General features: G+C 34.8%; 1 protein-coding gene across 2 annotated transcripts in view; it reads left to right on the top strand.

Annotated features, from left to right (window-relative positions):
* The window catches only part of CEP120 (centrosomal protein 120), a 79,025-nt gene that overhangs the window by 35,711 nt on the left and 20,834 nt on the right, over positions 1 to 22,480 (top strand). For both annotated transcript variants that reach the window (XM_055112587.2, XM_055112588.2), the window contains exons 11-18: positions 1,583 to 1,732; positions 3,111 to 3,293; positions 5,164 to 5,260; positions 5,358 to 5,510; positions 6,045 to 6,134; positions 9,830 to 9,922; positions 10,722 to 10,883; positions 15,480 to 15,602. In XM_055112587.2, the coding sequence (XP_054968562.1) occupies positions 1,583 to 1,732; positions 3,111 to 3,293; positions 5,164 to 5,260; positions 5,358 to 5,510; positions 6,045 to 6,134; positions 9,830 to 9,922; positions 10,722 to 10,883; positions 15,480 to 15,602 (1,051 nt within the window). The remainder of the gene's footprint in view (positions 1 to 1,582; positions 1,733 to 3,110; positions 3,294 to 5,163; positions 5,261 to 5,357; positions 5,511 to 6,044; positions 6,135 to 9,829; positions 9,923 to 10,721; positions 10,884 to 15,479; positions 15,603 to 22,480) is intronic.

The raw sequence follows: 22,480 nt of genomic DNA, 5'->3' as shown, positions 1-22,480 counted from the left end.
TAAGGCTATATCCTAATGATTTTGAATTCAACCAAGGGTAGCATAGTAGTAGGAGAGGTAACTGTCTTATTATTCTGATATAATAATTGTAGGCATTTATAATAATTTATTCTAAGTAATATAATACATGTATGTATTTTGATAAACATACATAATATGCCATATAAAGTACAGTGCCTCTTAAACTTGAAAAGTGCTTTTTTTCTGGAAAAAGGTATTACTGGTCAAAATAATGGTAGTGTATTATCTGATTTTTCTATAAAACTGTATTATAATGGGAGCTCATATTCCTAATACCTCCATTTCATAGCTATGAATCTAAACACCATACTTAATCAGCTGTAAGTGGAATGTGTCTACATTGTTCTATATTAAGAATTTTATATAATATATATGTCAGTTAAGTAGTTTTACACAATAATTTGTTTTTAATGATGTTACATTTTTATAGTCTTTTGTGCCCAAGATATAAATTAAATATAATACAATAATGTATTTAGTTTGGGGTAGTTAGCATCTCCTCATAAATTTTTTGGGAACAAGCATTAGCATTTGCAAAAGTTGAGGAAATAAATTGTTACAGTCCACTTAACACTCTTCATAGAATTCATTTGATACGGACTAATAGTTCGGTCTTTGAATCATTTTAAGGCACTTTAAAAATGCTGGCCACTTAACTTTTTCTATTGATAAATTTTCATACCATGCTCTGTATTGGTATGAAATTGTAGTTTGCAACTGTGTCATGGAATTGGTTAGGTAACACTGGTATTTGAAAAGTTTCTCATCTGCATGACTTCCTTTATTTATTTATTTTTCTTTTAATCACTAAATCCTGTAGTGTGGTGGTAAGCATAGGGAGCTGAAACTCTAGGGCATTTAACTTTCCTCGGAAATGACATGATTTAAATGGATATATAATTATATAGGAATTGGGTGACTACATAGAATTCTTCTTGTTGGAAAGCAGTTTTTACTAATAGTGTTTAAATTTTAGTTCTCATATATGAATAACAAGATACAGGATTAAATTTAAATGAACATTATAAATCTTTATATTTGGCTTTAAATACAAATTAAGTTCAGCAGTAGTCAGGCATTCTTCCATTTAATCTAGCATGGCTTTGTGATGAAAGGGAGAAACAGTGTTGTTATGTCACTCTCCTGATTCATCCATAATACATTCGAATTGTTTGCATCCTTGCAAGATTACCATAATTACCAGATTACCATGAATGCATCCTTTTGGAGTTGACTAAGGGCTTTTTATCCCATAAAAAATCAGGATACTATTGTATAAAATAAACCAGGTTTACAAATAAATTTAGGAAGCATTTCTTGAATATTTATATATGGCAGAAACTGCCTGTGTCCCTGGGAGTGCAGAGATAAAAAAGGTAGGACATGTGCCGTCAAGGAACTTCTTACACAGATGACAGATTGCTGTGTCTACCATGTTTCTATTAAAAAGTTGTATTTGCTCATAATATTCATATTATACTTTTTTCTAAAAAACAGACTGAATGTCATCTGTAAACCATATCATTAAGACTTTTTTTTTTTTTTTTTTTTTAAATTCTAGGTACTCATATCCATTCTTTGGAAGTGCAGCTCCTATTATGACTAATCCTCCTGTAGAAGTTCGGAAAAACATGGAAGTTTTTCTTCCCCAATCTTACTGTGCATTTGATTTTGCAACTATGCCTCATCAGCTGCAAGACACCTTCTTAAGGTAATGCATACAGTGTATGTATGATATTAATTAATTTAAGTCAATTCTTGAAAATTTGTATTTTATTAAAAAGGAATTCTTATAGGTTTAAATCCATAGCAGTTTATGCATTTGAGGATCAAGAAACAAATTTACTAATTATGTGTATGACATTTGTGCATCTGCTACAGGGTTTTGCATGGTTTATTATAAAGGCTCTTTTTTGATTTTCCTATCTTATTTACCTGAATTTAGATATTTTAACTTTGTTAAAACAAACTATATGTAATGAGGGGCCTTTGAAAAGTGGTCTTGCCTTTTCCTGATATAATGTGGGAAGATAAAAAACTAAGAACTAAATATTTACTTTTTATTGTTGATTCACTGAATGAAAAAATTTGCTTTTTATGTTTTTTTTAACCTATAACTAGAGATGTTAATCTGACTATCTGAAATGGATTCATGAAAAAATCTGAGATCTGCGAAACACCTTTTACTTTCTCAGAGTATCACAATTCAAATGTATACATTATTTTAAAAAGAATGAAGGGTAACTTAAATCTAACCATTTGTGGGAATTACAGCATTTGAAGGTTTTTATTGCATAGAAAGTGGTACAAAAAATATAATAGTAGGCCTGGCATGGTGACTTACACCTGCAATCCCAGCACTTTGGGAGGCCAACTTGAGCAGATTGCTTTGAGCCCCGGAGTTTTAGACTAGCGTGAGCAAAATGGTGAAACCCTGTCTCTACAAAAAATACAAAAATTAGCCAGCACCTGCAGTCCCAGCTACTTAGGGGGCTAAAACGGGAGGATCACTTGAGCCCAGGAGGTTGAGGCTGTAGTGAGTTGTGATTATGCCATTGCACAGCAGCCTGAGTGGCAGACCAAGACCCTGTCTCAAAAAAAAAAAACAGGTATAGTCGTGAATTAAAGATAGGGATACATTATGAGAAGTGCATTATTAGATAATTCTATTGTGTGAACATTGTAGAATGTACTTAAACAAACTTAGATGGTATAGCCTACTGTGCACCTAAGCTGGGTGGAATAGCCTATTGCTTCTAGACTGCAAACCTGCACAGCATGTGACTGTACTGAATACTGTAGGCAGTTGGACAAAGGTAAGTATTTGTGTATCTAAACAGAAAAGATACAGTAAAAATATGATATAATTTTATGGGACCATGATTGTATGTGAGGTTCATCATTGATGGAAACATCATTTCATATTTGGTGCCTGTGAAATTTAGCATTCAGTCTAACAATTGTGTTAGATGACATTCCAGGTAACAAAAAACATCTTTGACTCCATTGAGGGAATTCAAAGAATTTAGTTCAGAAAAGACTTTAGGTCAGAGTTGGTAGGTATGAACACATGTTTCTCTCTTCCTTAGGATTCCATTACTGGTTGAACTATGGCACAAGGATAAAATGAGTAAAGATTTACTTCTGGGAATTGCGAGAATCCAGCTTTCTAACATCTTGTCTTCAGAAAAAACTCGTTTTTTAGGTTCTAATGGTGAACAGTGTTGGCGTCAAACTTACAGTGAAAGTGTGCCTGTTATAGCAGCACAAGGGTAATGCATTTCACAGAATTGGTATTTGCTTTTCTTTTCAATTCATGGAATGATTTTGATTAGTCAGCCACCACTTCACCCTTCCATAACCTCTTTTTTCTGATCCACCACTTCACCCTTTCATAACCTCTTTTTTCTGATCTTCTCTGACCTGTGGCAGCTATACCCCACTTTGCCCTTTAGCTTTCTGATACCGATTTCACCTCACAGAAGTCAAGAGTCTGTGTTACCATGGTATTGTAATATTCAGATGGCTAATTATTTTCCTTCCTCTCTCTAGCTTGAGAATTTTAAATGCAGGATCTATTTTTTTATTTTGTAATTTGAGGTTAAACTTTATAATGTATTTTATATTATTTTGCACTGGGAATGGCTGAGACTGTTTTTCCACTTAAAATATTTTACTCCTACCCCAAATCAAAAGTCTGAGGACATTATAGATATTTGGCAGTCAGAGGCAGTTTTTAAAATAATTATTGGTTTTTTGCCCTGAACTTCATTGCCACAAAGAAAAACTTGCGTTTTTTTTAACTTATTTTAAATACAGTAAAATATTTGTTGAATTATCTTTTTAAAATTAACAATAAAAATTTAAAATTTAACTTAACATTATATATCATATGCCCTTTATCATTAAAGATAAGACCAAAAAAAAGAGAAACAAGGCTCAGTGAAATTTTAGCTCTAAAAGTATTGAAATGTCTTTCCTTATTCCTCACCATTCATAGCCATTTTGTTTCAACTCCTATTATTGAAGAATCTTTCTTAAAAATTAGCATTTTTTTGTCGTAAGTAGAAGATAATAAAATCACTAATAATTGAAGCCATTTTAATGCTGCCCGTTTGTTATGAATATTAACTTTTATTGCCATACTTTGTAGACAGAAAGTTTTAGGAGATTTACTTAAGTGAGAACCTTAGATACTCTCAGGAGTTTCTGTCAGATACAGTAGTGCTTCATTTAACTTTATTCATTTCTTCTGAAATCTGTGAGATTAGAAGAAGAAAATACAAAAGTTGGTTAATTAAGAGTTCTAATTGTGTGAGAACCATTCATTCAAGTTTTGTTTGACTAGAGTATATTTGATTTAGACAAAACCATGGTTTTGTATTACTAGCATTTTATTTTCTTCTAATATTTTATCTTGTTCTCATTTGGTTAATGACAAATGCTGCATGCAGTTGTATGATACAAAGAGGTGCTCATTATGATCATACTAACATATAATTATCCTAGGAGCATTGCTTATGTGCCAATTAGGCCTAGAGGCATTGCTTATGTCTAGTAAAATATTTATGAGTATGTACATCCCAGGAAAAGTAGAAAAAAGAATTCAGAATAACCAATATAATCAAGAGTAGGGGAATTGTTAAGTATATTTTACTACATAAATTCATTTGTATATTTTACAGGCAGTAAAAAAAAAAATCACATTTTTAAATTAATGTTATGATGTGAAAAAATGCCCCTGATGTAAATAGGAAAACAAGACAAAACTGTATGAAGTCAGCATGCATGTGTGCATGTATATCTATATATAAATAAAACAGGAAGGAAATAAGCTACATATTAGCAATAATTACCTGTGGGCAGTAAGATTTTAAATTTCACCTTTATACCTTTTAAAGCTCTTATAGGGGTCATTTTGTAGTAAATGTATGCATGTATTTAGCAGGGTGTTTGTGATGATCAATTTATATATATATGGAAGGTGTTGAAGCCTACAGAAGTTGCTGCAGTTTCAAAAACAATAGAGTTAGGAGCAGAAAATGTTGCTTACTTCCCATTGCTAAAGCACTGGGGAAATAAAAGGAAAAATAATATAAAGTATTTCTGTGAATTTTAAGGTATTTCTTATTTTATTTGTAGATCAAATAACAGGATAGCAGATCTTTCTTACACAGTGACTCTAGAAGATTATGGACTAGTAAAAATGCGTGAGATTTTTATCTCTGATTCATCTCAGGTAAATATAATTGAATGTTATCAAATTATTTTTTAAAAGGAATCTAATGTGCATATGTGTGTGAGTGTTTAAATGTACTTTTTGGTTCATCTCTTAGGGTGTATCTGCCGTACAACAAAAGCCGTCTTCTCTTCCTCCAGCACCTTGTCCTTCAGAGATCCAGACAGAGCCTCGTGAAACGTTAGAATACAAAGCAGCACTTGAGCTAGAAATGTGGAAGGAGATGCAAGAAGATATATTTGAAAATCAGGTTACTTTTTAAATGTTACTTTAAAAAATCTGCTTTGTCTGCTCTGTATATTTTTCCTTCTCCATAGCAAGGTTTAATCTCTATGTTCTGTAGGTACCTTATCTAATTTCTTTGAATGTCAACAATGCTTTACTTAAAAAAATTTGAGAATCAAAAAATACCTGAAATGTGGCACCTTGGCAGAAGCCACTCAGAATTCTGTAAACTTTGTTCATGATTATTGGGTAAAATTGGGAAGTTACTCTTTAAATTTCATGTCCTCATTTGGCATGCCCTCCTGGAACCTTGCATCATTAGTCTCCAAACAAGAGTTAGAAAGCACAACCCACTGTTAGTTTTATAGTTTCCTGAAGTGAACTCAAATGGGCATTATTTGCCTCAGGCATCCTCCTTTTTTTTTTTTTTTTTTAGAATAAAAAAGAATGCCTGAAAAAATCATATTAGTGATCAGCATCGGTTATTTAACTGACAACTGATTCATTTATTTGACATATTTGGGGTTTTTTGGCGACTTTATTTTTCTTCCTTTTGTAGCTGAAGCAGAAAGAACTGGCTCATATGCAGGCTCTTGCAGAGGAATGGAAGAAAAGGGACCGAGAAAGAGAATCACTAGTAAAGAAAAAGGTAATAACTTGTGTAAAAGTGAGGAAGAGAAGGAAGAATATTAATGATAATATCTTGTATTTGCATTAAAGACAGTCTCTGGAAGGAATAACTAATTTTAGTGGTGATATGTTGGCATGGAAGAAGTGAGTGGTGGCTCTGGATAGAGAAGGGAGGCGTTTCACTGTAAAGTATTTTGTGCTTTTGGAATATGCAAATGTATTACCTATTCAAAAAATATATAATATAGGCCAGGTATGGTTGCTCACACCTGTAATCCCAGCACTGAGGGAGGATTGCTTGAGGCCAGGAGGTTGAGACCAGCCTGGACAACATAGTGAGACCCCCATCTCTTAAAAAAAAATGTGTGTGTGTGTGTATGAATATACAAAAATGAATAGAGAAAAACCCTGCTGATGTATAAAAAAGAAATAAAAGCACATTTCAATATATATAAAACTACGTATTATAATCTGTAAGTTAATAGAATGCCTCAAACGTTTAAGCTATTTTTAAGAATTATGAAATAAATTACATTTTTAAAAATGATAACATGAGACCATCTGATTTTATTCCTGAAGCAAAAGCTTAATATTTATCCATTTACACTGAAGTTACTAAATAAAACAACCCTAACAGACTTTCTTCAAATATTCTATTAATAATTTTAGGACTTTAGAAATACTCTTATTAGTGGTTAATCAGTATTCAGCTTCAGATTTGAGGGGATGGCTCTACAGGTCTCCAGTGCTCCAGTGCTCCTTCTCTCTATAACCCCCTCCTCTCATCAACTCTAGTTGCCTCAGCCTCTCTGGTCTCCATTCCGTTTTCTCAGCTCAGCAAGATTGCTAGTGTCTGTTTGGGTTCCCCTTCCTTGAGCTACTACAGTCTTCAGGCAGTAAGCTAGATATATTGTAGGGGTTGCCTCATTTATTTCTCACCTTTTAGGGATCATTGTCCTGTGCTGCCTGTTACCCAATGTCTAAAAACAGTTGTTTCATAAATGTTGTTTAATTTGTGTTTATAAAGGAGGGCCATTTGTCTTTTATGGGTGGAAACAGAAGTACACAGGCCTTTGATTTTAAAATAACCAAATCAGCTTTTTCTAACTTAATTCTCACCATTAAAAACTTGAATAACCAGTGAACTTTTAAAAAAGCTGAAAGACAAAAATAAGAGTATTTCAAAGTCTCTATTCTTTAGAAACGTTCAGATAACCCAAATTACAATAATTAGAAGCCCTGACATACATTTTAACATTATGCAAGTTATCCTGTTATTAAGTGAGTTTCATATTAAGTAATATTTACAGACCTCACCTATTAGATATTCATTGAATCTGGGGGAGCTGGAAAATATCATTTTAATTTTTAAAATTTTTAACCTAGCCTTTAAGACAAGATGAGTTTATCCTTGAATCATTTCTCTTCATTGCTGTTGAAGAGTATTTTAGTATTGAGGTCTGCAAAATTCAAATCAGGAAATACTTGAAAAGTTAATAAAATAACTAGAACCGTGACAAATTGACTTTGTGCCATAATTAAACTTTCTGTGAAAACTCACCAAGTAATTTTTGGTTTGTTGTCATTTTGGTAATAATGATCTTTTCAGTTGAAATTTGTAATTGGTTTCCATTTATACACTTCTACCCTTTCAGCCTGAAATGATGAGTTCCTGGCTAGTTAATAACTCCAGTCAGAAAACAATATGATGCCTACATAATAAGTGTTTGTGCTGTGTATTCAAATTAGTCATATGATAAAGGTAGATCTGAGATTGAGATTTGCCATTTTCTTTCAACCTAAGTGCATTTTTGAGACCAAATACTTTAATTCATTTGTCTTAAAGTATCCTGTCTTGCATGGGATCAGTTTTTCTTTTAAATTTTATCAACCACTACAAAATCAAGTCAGTAGTGAGAAAAAAAAGTTGTTTTTCAGTATGATGAAATATTTTAAAGCTAAATACCCTGAGACTCTCACTATAGTATTTTTTAAATGTCAATTATATGTGAGCCTTTTCTGTTTATTTACCTGATTTGCCTTAAAAAACGATGTATAACTTCTTTCACACTTTGAAAATTTACCTGAAGGAGTAAATATATACGTGGTTCTTGTTCTGCCCTCTGGAGCAACTGAGATATATCTGTCTTACGTATGACTGCCTGTCAGATAGCTGAAGATAGTCATTACCCACAGAGAAGGAAGACATCAGTTCTACATAAGGAAGTGTTCTGTAGATAAGATCATGCTTTCACTTTGGTGAAGATTAGTGGATATTGCTAGGTAGACTCAAAGGGTATTCCAGACACAGCCCCTTGAGCAAAAGGCAAAGAAGTTTGAAATACACTCTGCATTAAGAAAATTATATGTAGTTTGATGTTGGAAGAGGGGAGGAAAGAGTGTGCCTCAAGAAATAAGGTAAGAGAGGTTGATACCCTGGAGAATAAATGATCTCGTAAATCCATTATGTAGAGTTTAGACTAGATACTGTAGGCTTTTCTTAGCCAGGCCTTCCTGAGAGAATGAAGCCCTTAATACCCTAAGTGATCCATTATTGGTAATAAATTAACTTTATCCTATGCATCTAAAATGGTAGTTATGTACCATTTTAGGAGAGGATGGAGAAAATAATTAAATCATTTTCTGTGTTTTGTGGTTCAGATGATAAACCCTGGTTGAGAAAGGTAGAAATATCAGAAATTTTTTAAATGAAGATTTTTATATAAAATAATTAGGTTTTCATTCTATAACAATAATTCTGATGGAGGTACAGTGGCTAGAATAGAGGAATGTGAAACTAAAGTCCAGGAGACCAGGAAAGCAATATGTATAAAAAATGAAAGCCAAAAACTAATAGTAGCGAAAGGTTATGGAGAAAAGATGAGTGGTAAAGAGATGATTTTAAGGAGGTTTAGGACCTCAAGCGCTAAGACGTCCTCACGGCTGCTCACAATCCTACTGCTTTCCCTAGTCAATTCATTTTCTCACTCGCCAGAACAGTTAGTTTTTGTCTTAACAAACAATCCTTCCTCATCCTTACCCGGTTTATCTCTGTCTTTGAAACACTTCCTCTATTTGGCTTCTTTGACTATACTTTTTTTTTTTTTGGACTACACTTTTCTACTGTTGTGTTCCGCTGTCTTCACTGGTCTCTCTTTCCTAATTTTCATGCTAGATTCTCTTCATGTTGGCTTTATAGGCTTGTCCCACGGCCCAGTCCTCAAATACCATCCTTTCTTCTCTCTGTATACTCACTCCTTGGATGATGTCATTCACTCTCTTGGCATTATATACACCAAGACACCCACCACACGCACCCCCATCCCTGACTTCTTCCCTGGACTCCACACTTGGCTATTTAGTTGCTTATACTACATATGCGTTTCAAATTTAGCAGTCTTTTGTTTCCATCCTCTGTAAATTTAGATTAAGTCTAACATACTAGAGGATGTGGAAATCATAATATGTGAATAACAGTTAAAATTTGTGTTTATCTTGGAGAAGAAAAAAGACCAAGAGGAGGAAATATGACCATCACCAGTCTCAAATTCATAAAAGCACATTTTTTTCTTTGAATTGGCGGATGTAATTTGTGACTTTCCTATTCTTAGGTCCTCTGTTTCAGTGAAATGATGTGTATTTTTGAATTTGTGTGTGTTTTAAGTTTGGGAGAAGGTAGGTAACTTTTTTTTTTTTTTTTTTACTATATTTTAGGTGGCTGAATATACTATTCTAGAAGGAAAACTTCAAAAAACTCTAATTGACTTGGAGAAGCGAGAGCAGCAGCTTGCTAGTGTGGAATCAGAGGTATGTCATTCGTCCATCATATTTTTTTTTTCAGCATAGAGGGGTTTATTGCAAAGTAGAAATACTATTTTAAAAGTTAGATGCAAAATAGTCCCGAGAGAGAAGGGACTCAGGATGGGCTGCTTATAAGAATGAGACAAGCAAAGACTGGAATAGAGGCACTCCATTTATGAGAGTCTTACATAATTATTTACAAAGAGGTGGAAAGTGGTGTTATTAGTAAGTATGTCATCTATCATATATCTTTATTTCACAGAGTCTATATATGAAATTCATACTGTTTATTACTTTGTGCTCCATATATTTCATGAAAATTGTCTTTTAGACATGCAGAAAACTGCTATTCAAACTGCTATTCAGCATATCTTATATATTAAGAATAGGTCGAAAAGTATGTCAGAGTGTTTAAACTTAATAGTGTAGATTTGTGCCTAATACCAAGGCTGTATTCTATGCGATTAGGCAAGAATCAGAAGTTTCTAAAAGAAGAAAAGAAACTTGGGCATATTTGCTTACACACTTAAAAAGGTTTTATTCAAATGGAAATGTTAAGTGCTTAGGGTTTTCAAGTGAATTTATACAAATTGTTTATGGATTTTTATATGTGTGTATAGTATTAAACAATGATTGAAAACTTATAATGGTACACTTGAACATTAACTCTCTAATAACTAAAAAAGATATGAAAATAAATTTGTAAATATCCTCAACATTTGAGTGTATAGAAAGATATTGGAATATCGAATAGTATAATGCAGCTAGCAATAAACCAACCTCTTAAAGATGCCTTTGTTTTAAGCTTCAAAGAGAAAAAAAGGAACTGCAATCAGAACGTCAACGGAACCTGCAAGAACTGCAGGACTCTATCCGTAGGGCCAAAGAGGACTGTATTCACCAAGTAGAACTAGAAAGGTTAAAAATCAAACAGCTCGAAGAGGATAAACACCGCATTCAGCAACAGGTTGGATAACGTACTTGTCATCTTTTTATGCTTAGTTTATTTGCATTCTAGTAATAAGAGAAATAGTTCACTAACTACTAAAAAGTGGTAAAATTCATAGTAATTTAGACTATTAATCATATTATTGCACTGAGATTCAAATATACTTTAAGTTGGATCTTTTTCTAACTATTTTGTATGAAATTGTGCATATTTCAGGTCATTTCCAACTTAAATCTTTTTCTGATAAGTCTTCTTTAAGCAAATATAGATATTCTTCATGTAGCACTGAACCAAATTCAGTTAAGGACCAAATTTAGTTAAGATCCAAATTTCATGAGAGAATTGTCTCTGTTCCTATTTCCTCTCCTCATACTCAGTAAAACTGATTGATATCATCAACACTGTTGTCCTTGTTTTTGTATTTTCTCTTCTCAACTTCCACATCACCACTCTCCCTTGTTTTTCTCTACCTTTCTGGCCACCCTCCGGCTCTTTTGCAGGCTTGTCTTCCTTTAGCCGTTACATGTTGGACTTCGTCCAAGCTCAGGACTTACTTTCTGCAAAAACAATCTTATTCATGATTTCATGCCCATGATTTCAGAGACAGTCTACATCTGGGACTTTCACATCCAGGGTCATATCCAAGACCTTACCTTTGCCCTCTAGACCCATATATCTGATTGGCTTTTTGGCATCTCTGTTCAGATGTCTTAAAGGCATTTAAAACCCACTGTGGTCCTTCTCTCCATACTTGACCTTCTACCTGTAAATGTTCTTTGTTTCAGTGATGGGCCCCTCTAATCTGCTCCTCATGTTGTAGCCAGAATGATATTTTTGAAATTGGGAATCTTGATACTCTCCTCTTTAAAACCTTTCAGCATTGTCTTGTTGCTCATAGGAAAAAGATCAGAATCATTGCCTTGTCCTGCAGGCCTCTGCATAGATCAGAGCCTGTCTCTCTGACTTCATCTCCCACTCTTGTGCCTGTGCTGTGTACTCTCTGCCCGTGCTTGTCTGCCCTCAAGTTCTCAGGCATGCCATGCTCACTTCAGCCACAGGATCTTCATGTTTGCTGCATTATCTGGGCCTGGTGTACTCTGTTCCTCCTTCAGTTTTAAGCTAAAGCATCACCCACTCCTAGAAATCTTCCCTAATTCATGCTCCTCAAGTCTAGGACAAATTTTTATTTTATGGTCTCATAGGACATTATTCTCCTGTTCTTTTTCTTTGATATGTCATATCAGTTTGTTTTTATTTTCATTAGCATGATAATTTAATCAGTATCAGATTGTTTGCTCCATAAAAACTGTTCTGGTTTATAGCTGTATCCCAGGAGTCCAGGCCAGTTGTCAGCACATAATAGGGGCTCAATAAATATTTGCTAAAAAAAAAAAAAAAAGAATCAAGCTGTTAAAAATTAAGCTTATCTTTCTTGAAAAATTCCAATGTAGATTAGATATGTATGATGAATGCCTCCCAAGTCTTCAGTAAATTTTCTCATGAATAGTTTCCACAGCAGCACAGAGCCATTATGTAGGTGGTTGTAAAAATATGAATTTGATTGTTACCAAGTAGGGTAGTCTTGTTTAAAATACAAAAGATAAAGTTGTAAAAGTGGGCAATTATGATGGGATTCACCAGTAATGCTTCTCTTCTTCCAATTATCAGGAAGATTCACCCATCTAGAACAAAGGCTCTTAACACATATTAGAGTCACCAGGAGAGCTCTTGAGAAATACACATATCTGTACCTTGTCTAAGACTGGTATAAGCCAGGCACAGTGGTTCACACTTGTAATCCCAACACTTTCGGAGGCTGAGGTGGGAGGAGTGTTTGAGCCCAGGAGTTCAAGACCAGCCTGGGCAACATGGCAAAACTGCATCTCTTCAAAACATATAAAAATTAGCCAGGCATAGTGGTGCACACCTGTGGTTCCAGCTACTCAGGAGGCTGAGGTGGGAGCATCACTTGAGCCCAGGAGGTCAAGACTCCAGTGAGCCATAATCACAACACTGCACTCCAGCCTGAGCAACAGAATGAGACAGTGTCTCAAAAAAAAAAGAAAAAGACTTGTGTATGGTGTTGTATATGGTGTAGTTTACTTCTTTGTAGGAATAACTAACTTTGGTGGGAAGAACTGGTATTTTGGAAAAATTACTTGGAGCACACTTGTATTCTTGAAGCACTGTTCTAAAACCTGGGGGAGAAAAAGGGGGTAGGAAGGACAGGAGAAGTTTCCAAGATGCCCAGATTGCTAAGTCCATGACTGTATACATTTCACGTTTTAGGTGTGGAAAAGCTTTTTGGGCCCTTACCTTGACCATGTTACATGTATTATACACACAATTCTAACTAGACTGGTAGAAGGGACAGTTACACTGTCAGTGAGAGCTGATGAAGATGAAGTATCTGTACTCAAATAGATTATAGCAGTCACCAGAACTCAAATCTGTAGTTTGTGGATCACTTAGCAAAGGAAAAAGAGCCCAACATGCCTTAATAGCTTACTGCTTTATAACCCAATTGTAACAAGAATTGTGTATGATAATGTTCTGGAATTGTGAAGAAACTACCAAATTTAATATTTTCTTAGCTTTTGTTTAAAACAGAAAAGTGAGAGACTTTAGAAAGGTTTCTGTTCAACTTTGGATGTTAAAAAACTGTCATATGGACAGTTCTCATGTATGGAACACTACATTATCTAAACATGCTAGATAAATCCTAATTATTACTGATGATTTCCATTTTTGCCACATATTTTCTTAGTATTAATATTTCAGATTTAGGTAAGTCCTATGCCTTAGGGAAGAGACAATTGGTTTATATAATGATGGATAGTCATAGCGGTATATGTTTTTGGAAAACATCTTTAGCAATCTTTGTTCGCATTTCAAAAAAAACTCATTCAAAAAAGAACATCTTCGTACCTTTTTAAAAATTTTTGAAACTGTTCTAAGAGAAATTTGAATGTTTAGTCAAGGCTATCTTGTCATTTTGTTTTTCAGGAAGTATTGACTGCTTTAATGAAAGCACTATTCAAGGGGATGAAAAGGTCTGAAGTTAGTTTTTGCCCCGCTACTGACTTAGCTCACTAGGTCTTTGACATTGCCTCAATTATTTAGTTTCTTTGACTTTCAGTTTTGTTGTTGTTGTTGTTGTTGTTGTTGTTTTTACCTATTAGTATGAAGGAATTGAACCAAATAATCTTTAAATTACCTTAACTTGTAATAGTATTTGAATTTGTAAAATTCATATGGTACCAAACTGTAAAAACAAGAAATGCTACATTAAAATTGAGCTTATTTTTATTTACATGGATATTTATCTGGCATATCTGTAATGCTCAGTCTTTTTTTGGCAGGGGGTCAGGATTATTCATTTTTTTCACATTTTATTTTCATTACATTGGGCTGGGTAGAGTCATGCACCAGAGTACTGATGATTATGGTATTCTTTTGCTTTCAAACAGAATTGGGATCCAGGTTGTAACTGTCTCTAAATTCAAGATCTGGAGCAGAATCAGCAGAGGTTGACCACTGCTGCTGGGGGCTGGGGGGTCTCTGGGAAAAAGGAAACAGGCATGGAGCTGACTGTGGAGGCCTTATAGTTCCAGGGCTCCATTGGGGTACCCGAGGATCTTCCATGTGGCTCAGAGGAGCCCTTCAAAACACAAGCCTGGAGTTAGAACTCAGGAATTGGAAGGACAATCACATCTGTAAAGAGAGAACCTGAAAAGATGTCATCCTTCCATCTGTATCCCAGAATCCTGTGTAGGCCTTCTCCATAAGTAGAGGGCCAGGGTTGGCTTGTTGGCCTCAAAGTAGTCTAGTAAAAGTCTACAAACTTGTCACCATCTGGAGACACTCTTGCCAGCTCTCCTTTATGCTCCTGTGCTTTGGACACTGGGCAATTGCTTTAGACTATTCCTGATTGTTCGTCCTCAACTCTTCAAATTCAAGAAATTTCCATTCTTTTAGTAAACTGGATCTCCCGGTCGCTCCTTGATTTAATTAATTGGGCTGATGGTTTTTCTGGTTTCTTTTTCCTTCTTTGTTTTCTGAGGATTTCTAGTAATTTTAGCCTGTAATCTCTTTCTCTGCTTTTATTCCTGAGTCTTCTCCTGAGATTCTTTTCACTGTAGCTGTAGGGCCTAATCCTGGGTTGGCAGAGAACTTGCACTTACTCTGCTCTCATGGAATCCAGGAGAGACAGAGTTGCCTTAGTGTTGAAATGTGTTTGTTCCTCTCTGCTTCTGGTGGTCTCTTGCTGAATTTTTTCTTATATGCGACATCTTAAGAAAAGTGTAAAGAAAGTGTTAGGATTTCTGAAGTTAACTTTTACATTTGACATTTGAGTTTTACCAAAAACATTTTCATGATACCAGTTTGATAAGAAATTTCATACTCTTCAAAAGTTTTTGTAGAATCAGTTGATTTACTGAATTTTTAATTACTAAGGATCTTTATTTTCCTCATTGTACTTTATCAGTTTTCCAGATTTTCTACTATGAGCATGCTGTAGAATAAAAAAAAAAAGACCTTGTTGAATTCAATACTTTATTGTTAAACTTTGCATATCATTGTTTTGAAATGGCTAAACTTTTTTTAATACAGCTTAATGATGCTGAAAATAAGTATAAGATTTTGGAAAAAGAGTTCCAACAGTTCAAGGACCAGCAAAACAACAAACCAGAAATCCGTCTACAGTCTGAAATAAATCTTCTCACCTTGGAAAAGGTACACATGTTAATTTTGTGCAGTTTAACTAGTCCCAGTGATTAATTTATAAAATCAATCAATAATGTGTATACAATATAATAATGTTTTGCTGTAGTGTTCTGATGTCAAATAAGAATGCATTAGAGAATTAAAGGCACGTGACATTATTAATACTTGAATTTTTTGGCTTATGTCAGTTGTAGCTTATACAGATTAGAGTCCTTGGTTGCAAACATCAGAACTGACTAACTCTAGTAAGGAAGGGATTTACAAAACTTTCAGGAGGCTAAAGAAGTAGTTTCAGAATATGGGCAGGATAGGGAAAGCAAGGCATAGCCAAGATCCTATCAGAAAACAGTCTACTTCGGATGCTCCTGTTGGTGCTGTCACTGCCATGTCACTGGATTCCCTACCCTCTGATTCTAATGTCATGCTGTTGAACTGTTTTGTGGTAGCCATTGTGAATATTCTCTCCATGTATCACCCCTGTAGATTCAATGTCCTAGATAGGAGTATTCATTTGAACCACAGACTTGCACTCTAGCTCTCAGCTAGGAAGAAGGAATAGTTGTCTTATTTTGTTTTCTGTGGTTGGAAGCCATGTTCTTCTCATTTAAATTGAGATTCCTCCACAAACAATGTTCAGGTGCTAGGCATTAAAAATGTATAATGTCCAATAGACAAGTTTGACCATATGTGTTCTTGCATTTTATGATTTGATAACTTTTAGGCATGATTAAAAAAATATAGCAGTCAGAGGAAAATAACACAGGTAATACATAGGAAAATTACCTTTAAAGTTTAAGGATTTAATTGTGCCAGCCATTCCCATCTTTTCCTACTCAGCTTTGTGTTGAAGGCTTCCTTTCCCTCATAGACTCGCCACCAGGGGGCACTAGCGGAAGACCAGTGGGTGGGAGTTGGATCTATGTTGGGAAGTTTTTTCCATCTCTCTCTACTTCCTTTATTTTTGCTGGCAGTAGTTGAATCTTTTTATGGTTCCATGTCCCATCAGAGAGCCCTTCTCTCCAGCTTCCTTCAGGCCATCCTCCCTGTGGTTCTAGTTCACTGGACAACAGAGCTCCGGTGAGCATTTCCTTTGGGCACTGATATAGTTTGGCTCTGTGTCCCCACCCAAATCTCATCTTGTATCTCCCATAATTCCCAGATGTTGTGGGAGGGACCCGGTGGGAGATAATTGAAACATGGGGGCAAGTCTTTCTTGTGCTGTTCTCCTGATAGTGAATAAGTCTCACAACATCTGATGGCTTTAAAAAATGGGAGTTTGCCTGCACCAGCTCTCTCTTTGCCTGCCGCCATCCACATAAAATGTGACTTGCTCCTCCTTGCCTTCTGCCATGATTGTGAGGCTTCCCCAGCCACGTGGAACTGTGAGTTCTCCATTAAACCTCTTTCCTTTGTAAATTGCCCAGTCTCAGGTTTGTCTTTATCAGCAGTGTGAAAACAGACTAATATAGGCATCATGTTACATTCAAAAAGTTTCAAATGTTGGAACATTTTAGATTTTTGGATGAGAGATGCTGAACCTGTAATAGTAGTTTATAAAATAGGGCTGATAAGAGAATGCTGGAAGTAAAGGTAATTTTTGGCCATATGGGGGAATGTCTTAGATGCTAAGTTAAAGAATTCAAATTTTATCTGGTAAGCAAAGTCAAATATTACTCCCAAGTTTGTAAGATTTGTGTAATGGATGTTAATAGAAATGAGTTTTGATGAATTGTAATCAGAAAGTAACATTGGGGACTGGGTATAGTGGCTCATGCCTGTAATTCCAGCAGTTTGGGAGGCCACGGTGGGCAGATTGCTTGAGCTCAGTTCAAGACCAGCCTGGGCAACATGGAGAAACCCTGCCTCTATAGAAAAATATACATATATAATATATATATAAAATATACATTATAATACATTATATATGTGTGTATGTATGTATATAGGTATATATGTGTATATATATACACACACACACATATATATGTATATATAACATATATATACACTAGCTGGATGTGGTGGCACATACCTGTTGTCCCAGCTACTCAGGAGGCTGAGGTGGGAGGATCACTGGAGCCCAAAGAGGTTGAGACTACAGTGAGCCATGATCCCACCACTGCACTTCATCCTGGGTGACAGAGCAAGAACTTATCTCAAAAAAACAAAAACAAAAACAAAGTAGCATTAGGGAGTGATAAACTTCCATGTTTTGGAAAATGGACTGAGGAATAACAGTCACAGCCAAGAGTACTTTGAGAGAAGTAGTGTCTGGTGTCTGCTAAAGTGTGGCAGGGAGAGAAAGACTATGGAATAGCTTCAAAATCTTTTATTTAATAAATCCAGCACTCAAATCCTTAAAGCTTATGTTGAGATACTATAATCTGATAGTAGGCTGTGGAATAGATTCCTCTAGGAACTTTTAATACTTACTGTATACTTCTTATACTTATTTCAGAGCTACCATAATCCAACCTAGATTCTAAACTTTCCAAGGCAGAAACCATGTTATAGCTATTTTCATATTACCTATTCTTAGGACAGCACCCTGTACCTTATAGCACTGAGTAAACATTTGTTATTCATGATGATGAACCAACACCATGTATGCTACTCAGAATTTTCATATATTCATTGATTCAGCAAAAATTAATGGAGGGCATGTTGTCATCTTGGTACAAAATTGTTTTGAGATGTTAAGTTGCTGCTAATCATTTCACCAGCTATTTATTGAGTACCTTCTGTGTTTCTAGGATTATAGTTAGTCTTGCATTGAACAAGACAGATTCCTCAGGGAGATCCATTATAGAGGAGAGAGTAAAAAAATAAATGAATGAGATCATTTTTGTTTATGTCAAACATAAAAGTAGTAAAAAAGGTGATGTCATTGAATGTGGCAATGTAGGTGGCCTGTCAGGAATAGATACCACCCCACATAAGGTGGTTAAGGAAGGCCTCTTTGAGGAGGGTAACTAACATTTTAATTGGGATCTGTGAGAAGAGAAGGAGCTAGCAATGTGAAAAGCTATAGAAGGTGTGTCCTGGGAACAGCTGCAAAGGAACTGAAGTGAGGTTAAGCCTGGATTGTTTGAGGTTGAGGACGAAGGCCATCCTAGAGCATGAGGGAAGGAGAATATACAAGATGAGGTTCAAAGTATGGGCCATTAAAGCCATGACAAGGAGTTTAGGTTTTTATTCTAATAGAGTTATAGTATAATAGTAGTTAACAGTATGAACATGAGCCACATCACCTTGGTTCAAATCCTAGCTCTGCCACTTAGTTTACTTCTCTGTACTTATTTCCATATCTTTTAAATGGAGGTAGTAAGGTGATAAGGTTGATAACAGAGTTAAATGACTCAATATTTGTAAAATGCTAAACATAGAACCTAGGACATTGTTTTACTTAAATCGTATGTTTGTAAATATAAAAGTTAAGTAAATAATGAGATACCATTGAAAGGTTTTAAGTAGGAGAGTAACTTGATCTTTACATTAAGGAAAAAAATTATTCATCTAGTGTGTAGAAAATATGTGTTAGAGGACAAGACCTGTCTCTTCGGCTTATGACCCATATATTCAACTGCCTACCCAACATCTTTTCTTGAATGCCTTAGAACAGTAGTTCTCAAACTTTTTTGACTCAGGGTCCCTTTATTGATAATCACTGTATTAGAAATGGGAAAAAAAAACCTAGATAACAGGAAAAAAAACCTAGATAACATTTTTATGAAAAATAACCATTTTCTAAAACAAAAAATTGAGAAGAGTAACATTGTTTTACTATTTTACAAATCTCTTTAGTGTCTGGATAATAGACATCTGAATTCTTATATCTGATTTTGAATTCACTCTGTTGTGATATTATACATCATGTAGCCTCTGGAAAACTCCAGTGTACATTTATAGAAGCATGAAAGTGGAAAAGACAAATAATCTTTCGATATTATGGAAATAGTGTCCATCTCCTGGACCCTTGGAAGTCAGTCTTCAAGATATCCCAGAATGTCCAAAACTAAACTCAGCCATCTCCCTGAAATATATTTTTCATGTAGTGTTTCTGAACTCAGTAAATGTTTCTGTAGCGTGTTAACTGCCAAGCTATCTTGGGGTACTCTTATCCCCACATTGCTTTAATTGCAAGTCTTAATTGATTCTTTTTCTTACATATTTGGTCAGTTTCTTCATTTTTCTACCAGTGAACTTGAATCCAGCTGGACAGTTCCCATTTCTCTTTTGATAAAACCAAGTAGTAAAGTATTTCTGCGTTTATAAATATGAATTCTGTAGTGCCTACCAGAAATATTTGAAGCACTCATTGGATAATGTCACATGGATTCTCACAAGATCTATTATGTGGGTGTCTAAGAGTACTTCCATTTTACCCTGGGGAAATTTAAAGACCAGAAATCAAAATTGTAACAGAGGTGTTATCTTATTCATCCCTGAATATAGACTGGTTGACTAGGTAATATCCACAATAAAAATAAATTTTAAATGACTTTTAAAATTTCTTCCAACTATGCTTTTATCGGAAGGATAGAAATCACTAAACATATTAAAAGTATAAGCAGTACTGTGAGTTTGCCTTGAGAGAGAAAAGTACATAATTTAATTGCCTCTATTTTAGACTTAATACATTCATCCAGCATGTTTAAGTGCCTAGTGAAAAGAGGCTTTTCAGCTCTTCTGAAAATTCTTTGTAAATCTTTTTGGAGCCAGAAGAGGGCAGAATCTTATTTCTTAAAATAGTGACAAAGAGATAAATGCACAAAAAGAAAGACCCAAGTAAAAAAGTATCTGATTTAATTTGTAAGCTCTGGTTATGTCTGATTGAGAGTTTTGTTTCTTTTCTCATTACGTATTCTTTTCAGTGTAATATGCACATTCCCATTTTTTTACTGAAATTGTCTAAAAATAAGTTAACATAAACATATAGTTTTAGCAACTGTAATTGTTGATTCTTTTTACAGGTTGCATATCCCTTATCCAAAATGCTTGGGATCAGAGGTGTTTCCAATTTTAGATTTTTTGGATTTTGGGATGTTTGCATTGTATTTACCTGTTCAGCATCCAATTTTAGATTTTTTGGATTTTGGGATGTTTGCATTGTATTTACCTGTTCAGCATCGCTGATCGGAAAATCTGAAGTCTGAGATGCATTTCTTATGTGTCATGTCAGTGCTGAAAAGGTATTGGATTTTGGAACACTTTGGATTTTGGATTTTTGGATTAGGGATATATATACATACATACATACATATATATATAAATATAGCTTCAATAATTGGGACTTTAAAAAATGAAATATTGAAGGCATGTAATTTAGTAGGGCCTACATAGGTTGAAAAGACTGAAGATATATTGAAAGAACATAAATATTTTTAATTAAGCTAAAATTTATGTATGTAAGAATATTTGGTGAGTATCTACTATATGCCACCCCTGACTTGGGGCAAATGGGAAAGATAAGAGAAAAATCAAAGACAGGAAGAGAAAAAGTACATTATCCCTTTGAGACTTCCTTTTGAGACTTCACTTAAAGAGTTCGTAAAGTAATTGGGAGATTACTCAGAGAGCAGTAAATGACCTTGAATAATCAAACACCAAGGAATGTGATAGAAACCATTTGGTGTTCGGAATCTAGTAGTTGTAAGACAGCTTCATGTAGAGGTAGAGGTAGAGTCTGAGCTGAGCCTTAAGATTTAGGTAAGCAGAGGAAAAAGAATTGGCAGCCTCAGGAAGTAAATTGGGCAAGGAGTAGGGAAGGCACAGGGGACACAAACCTGGTTGGAGTAGGTTTCCTGTTGAGGAAAGCAGGTTGAGCGGGTAGGACAGATACTGTATTTTGGAATGCTTTCAATCCTAGGTGGAGTAGTTTAGGTTTAATGCTGTAGATAAATAGTAGCTACTATAGATTTATTTAATAGTGGTTTTTACAAGATTAGTAGATAGAATAGATTTGAGGCTGGGAGGCTGGAGAGACAAAAGAACCTCATAGTCAAGATGAGTTGAGAAGAACCTGGGCTAAGGAAGTAGCGGTAGGAATATAAAGGAATAGAATTTGAAAATATTTCAAGAGAGAAATGTAGAGTTCCTTGTGACAGAATTGATCTGGGAATAGCAGATTAAGAGACAAAGACAATGCCATACTTCTAGTAAAGAACTAGAATTGTAGGTGTATCAAGAGTAGAAATAGGGAGATTGGAAACCAGTGAATTTTAATCTATGCTTTGAGTTTTCCTAGCCTCTGAATGGACTGTAGGTCCTGAGCTGAGTTTTTCTTTCAGGAGTATATAACTCGGCTTATGGTCTATTACCTCAGTCATGACCAAGAAAACCTAAAGAAAAATATAAGTACAAAGGCTTCCAGAAGTTTAAATCTACTTACAGTAAGGGCTCTTAAGAACCCAAGTCTTTGAATGCCTTGAAATTATATCAAAATTTTAGTTGTGTATATTTTTTCTGGGAATTGGGTCCATATATTTCTTTAGAATCACAGAGACATCTATATCTTAAAAAAAAATAAGTTAGGAATCGTTGATTTGGGGATAGGAATGAATTAGAAGAATGAGGTTTGTGTCTCAGATTTACTAGCTACAGGATTGTATTAAGAATAAAGAAATTATATCTATAACTATACATGTGTTTTAAGTTAGTGTGACTATGCAAATACAAATTATTTTAATAATTATGGCAGAACAGATATAACCTATCCACAATTTTTTCTGATGGTGCATTGAGTATAAGTAATCCCTCTAGGTTCATCTCTGGCCTAACCCTCATTCTTGGGCTCGTCTGGTATACTAGACCTTCTCTCCAAGACCCATGGACATGATTGCTTGTATAATTGAATACTATCCTCTTATCCCACAGTGATAAAAATA

Source organism: Pan paniscus, chromosome 4 (genome assembly GCF_029289425.2).
Source record: "Pan paniscus chromosome 4, NHGRI_mPanPan1-v2.0_pri, whole genome shotgun sequence".
In the NCBI taxonomy this organism is placed as follows: Eukaryota; Metazoa; Chordata; class Mammalia; order Primates; family Hominidae; genus Pan; species Pan paniscus.
This window is presented reverse-complemented; position numbering and strand designations above follow the sequence as displayed.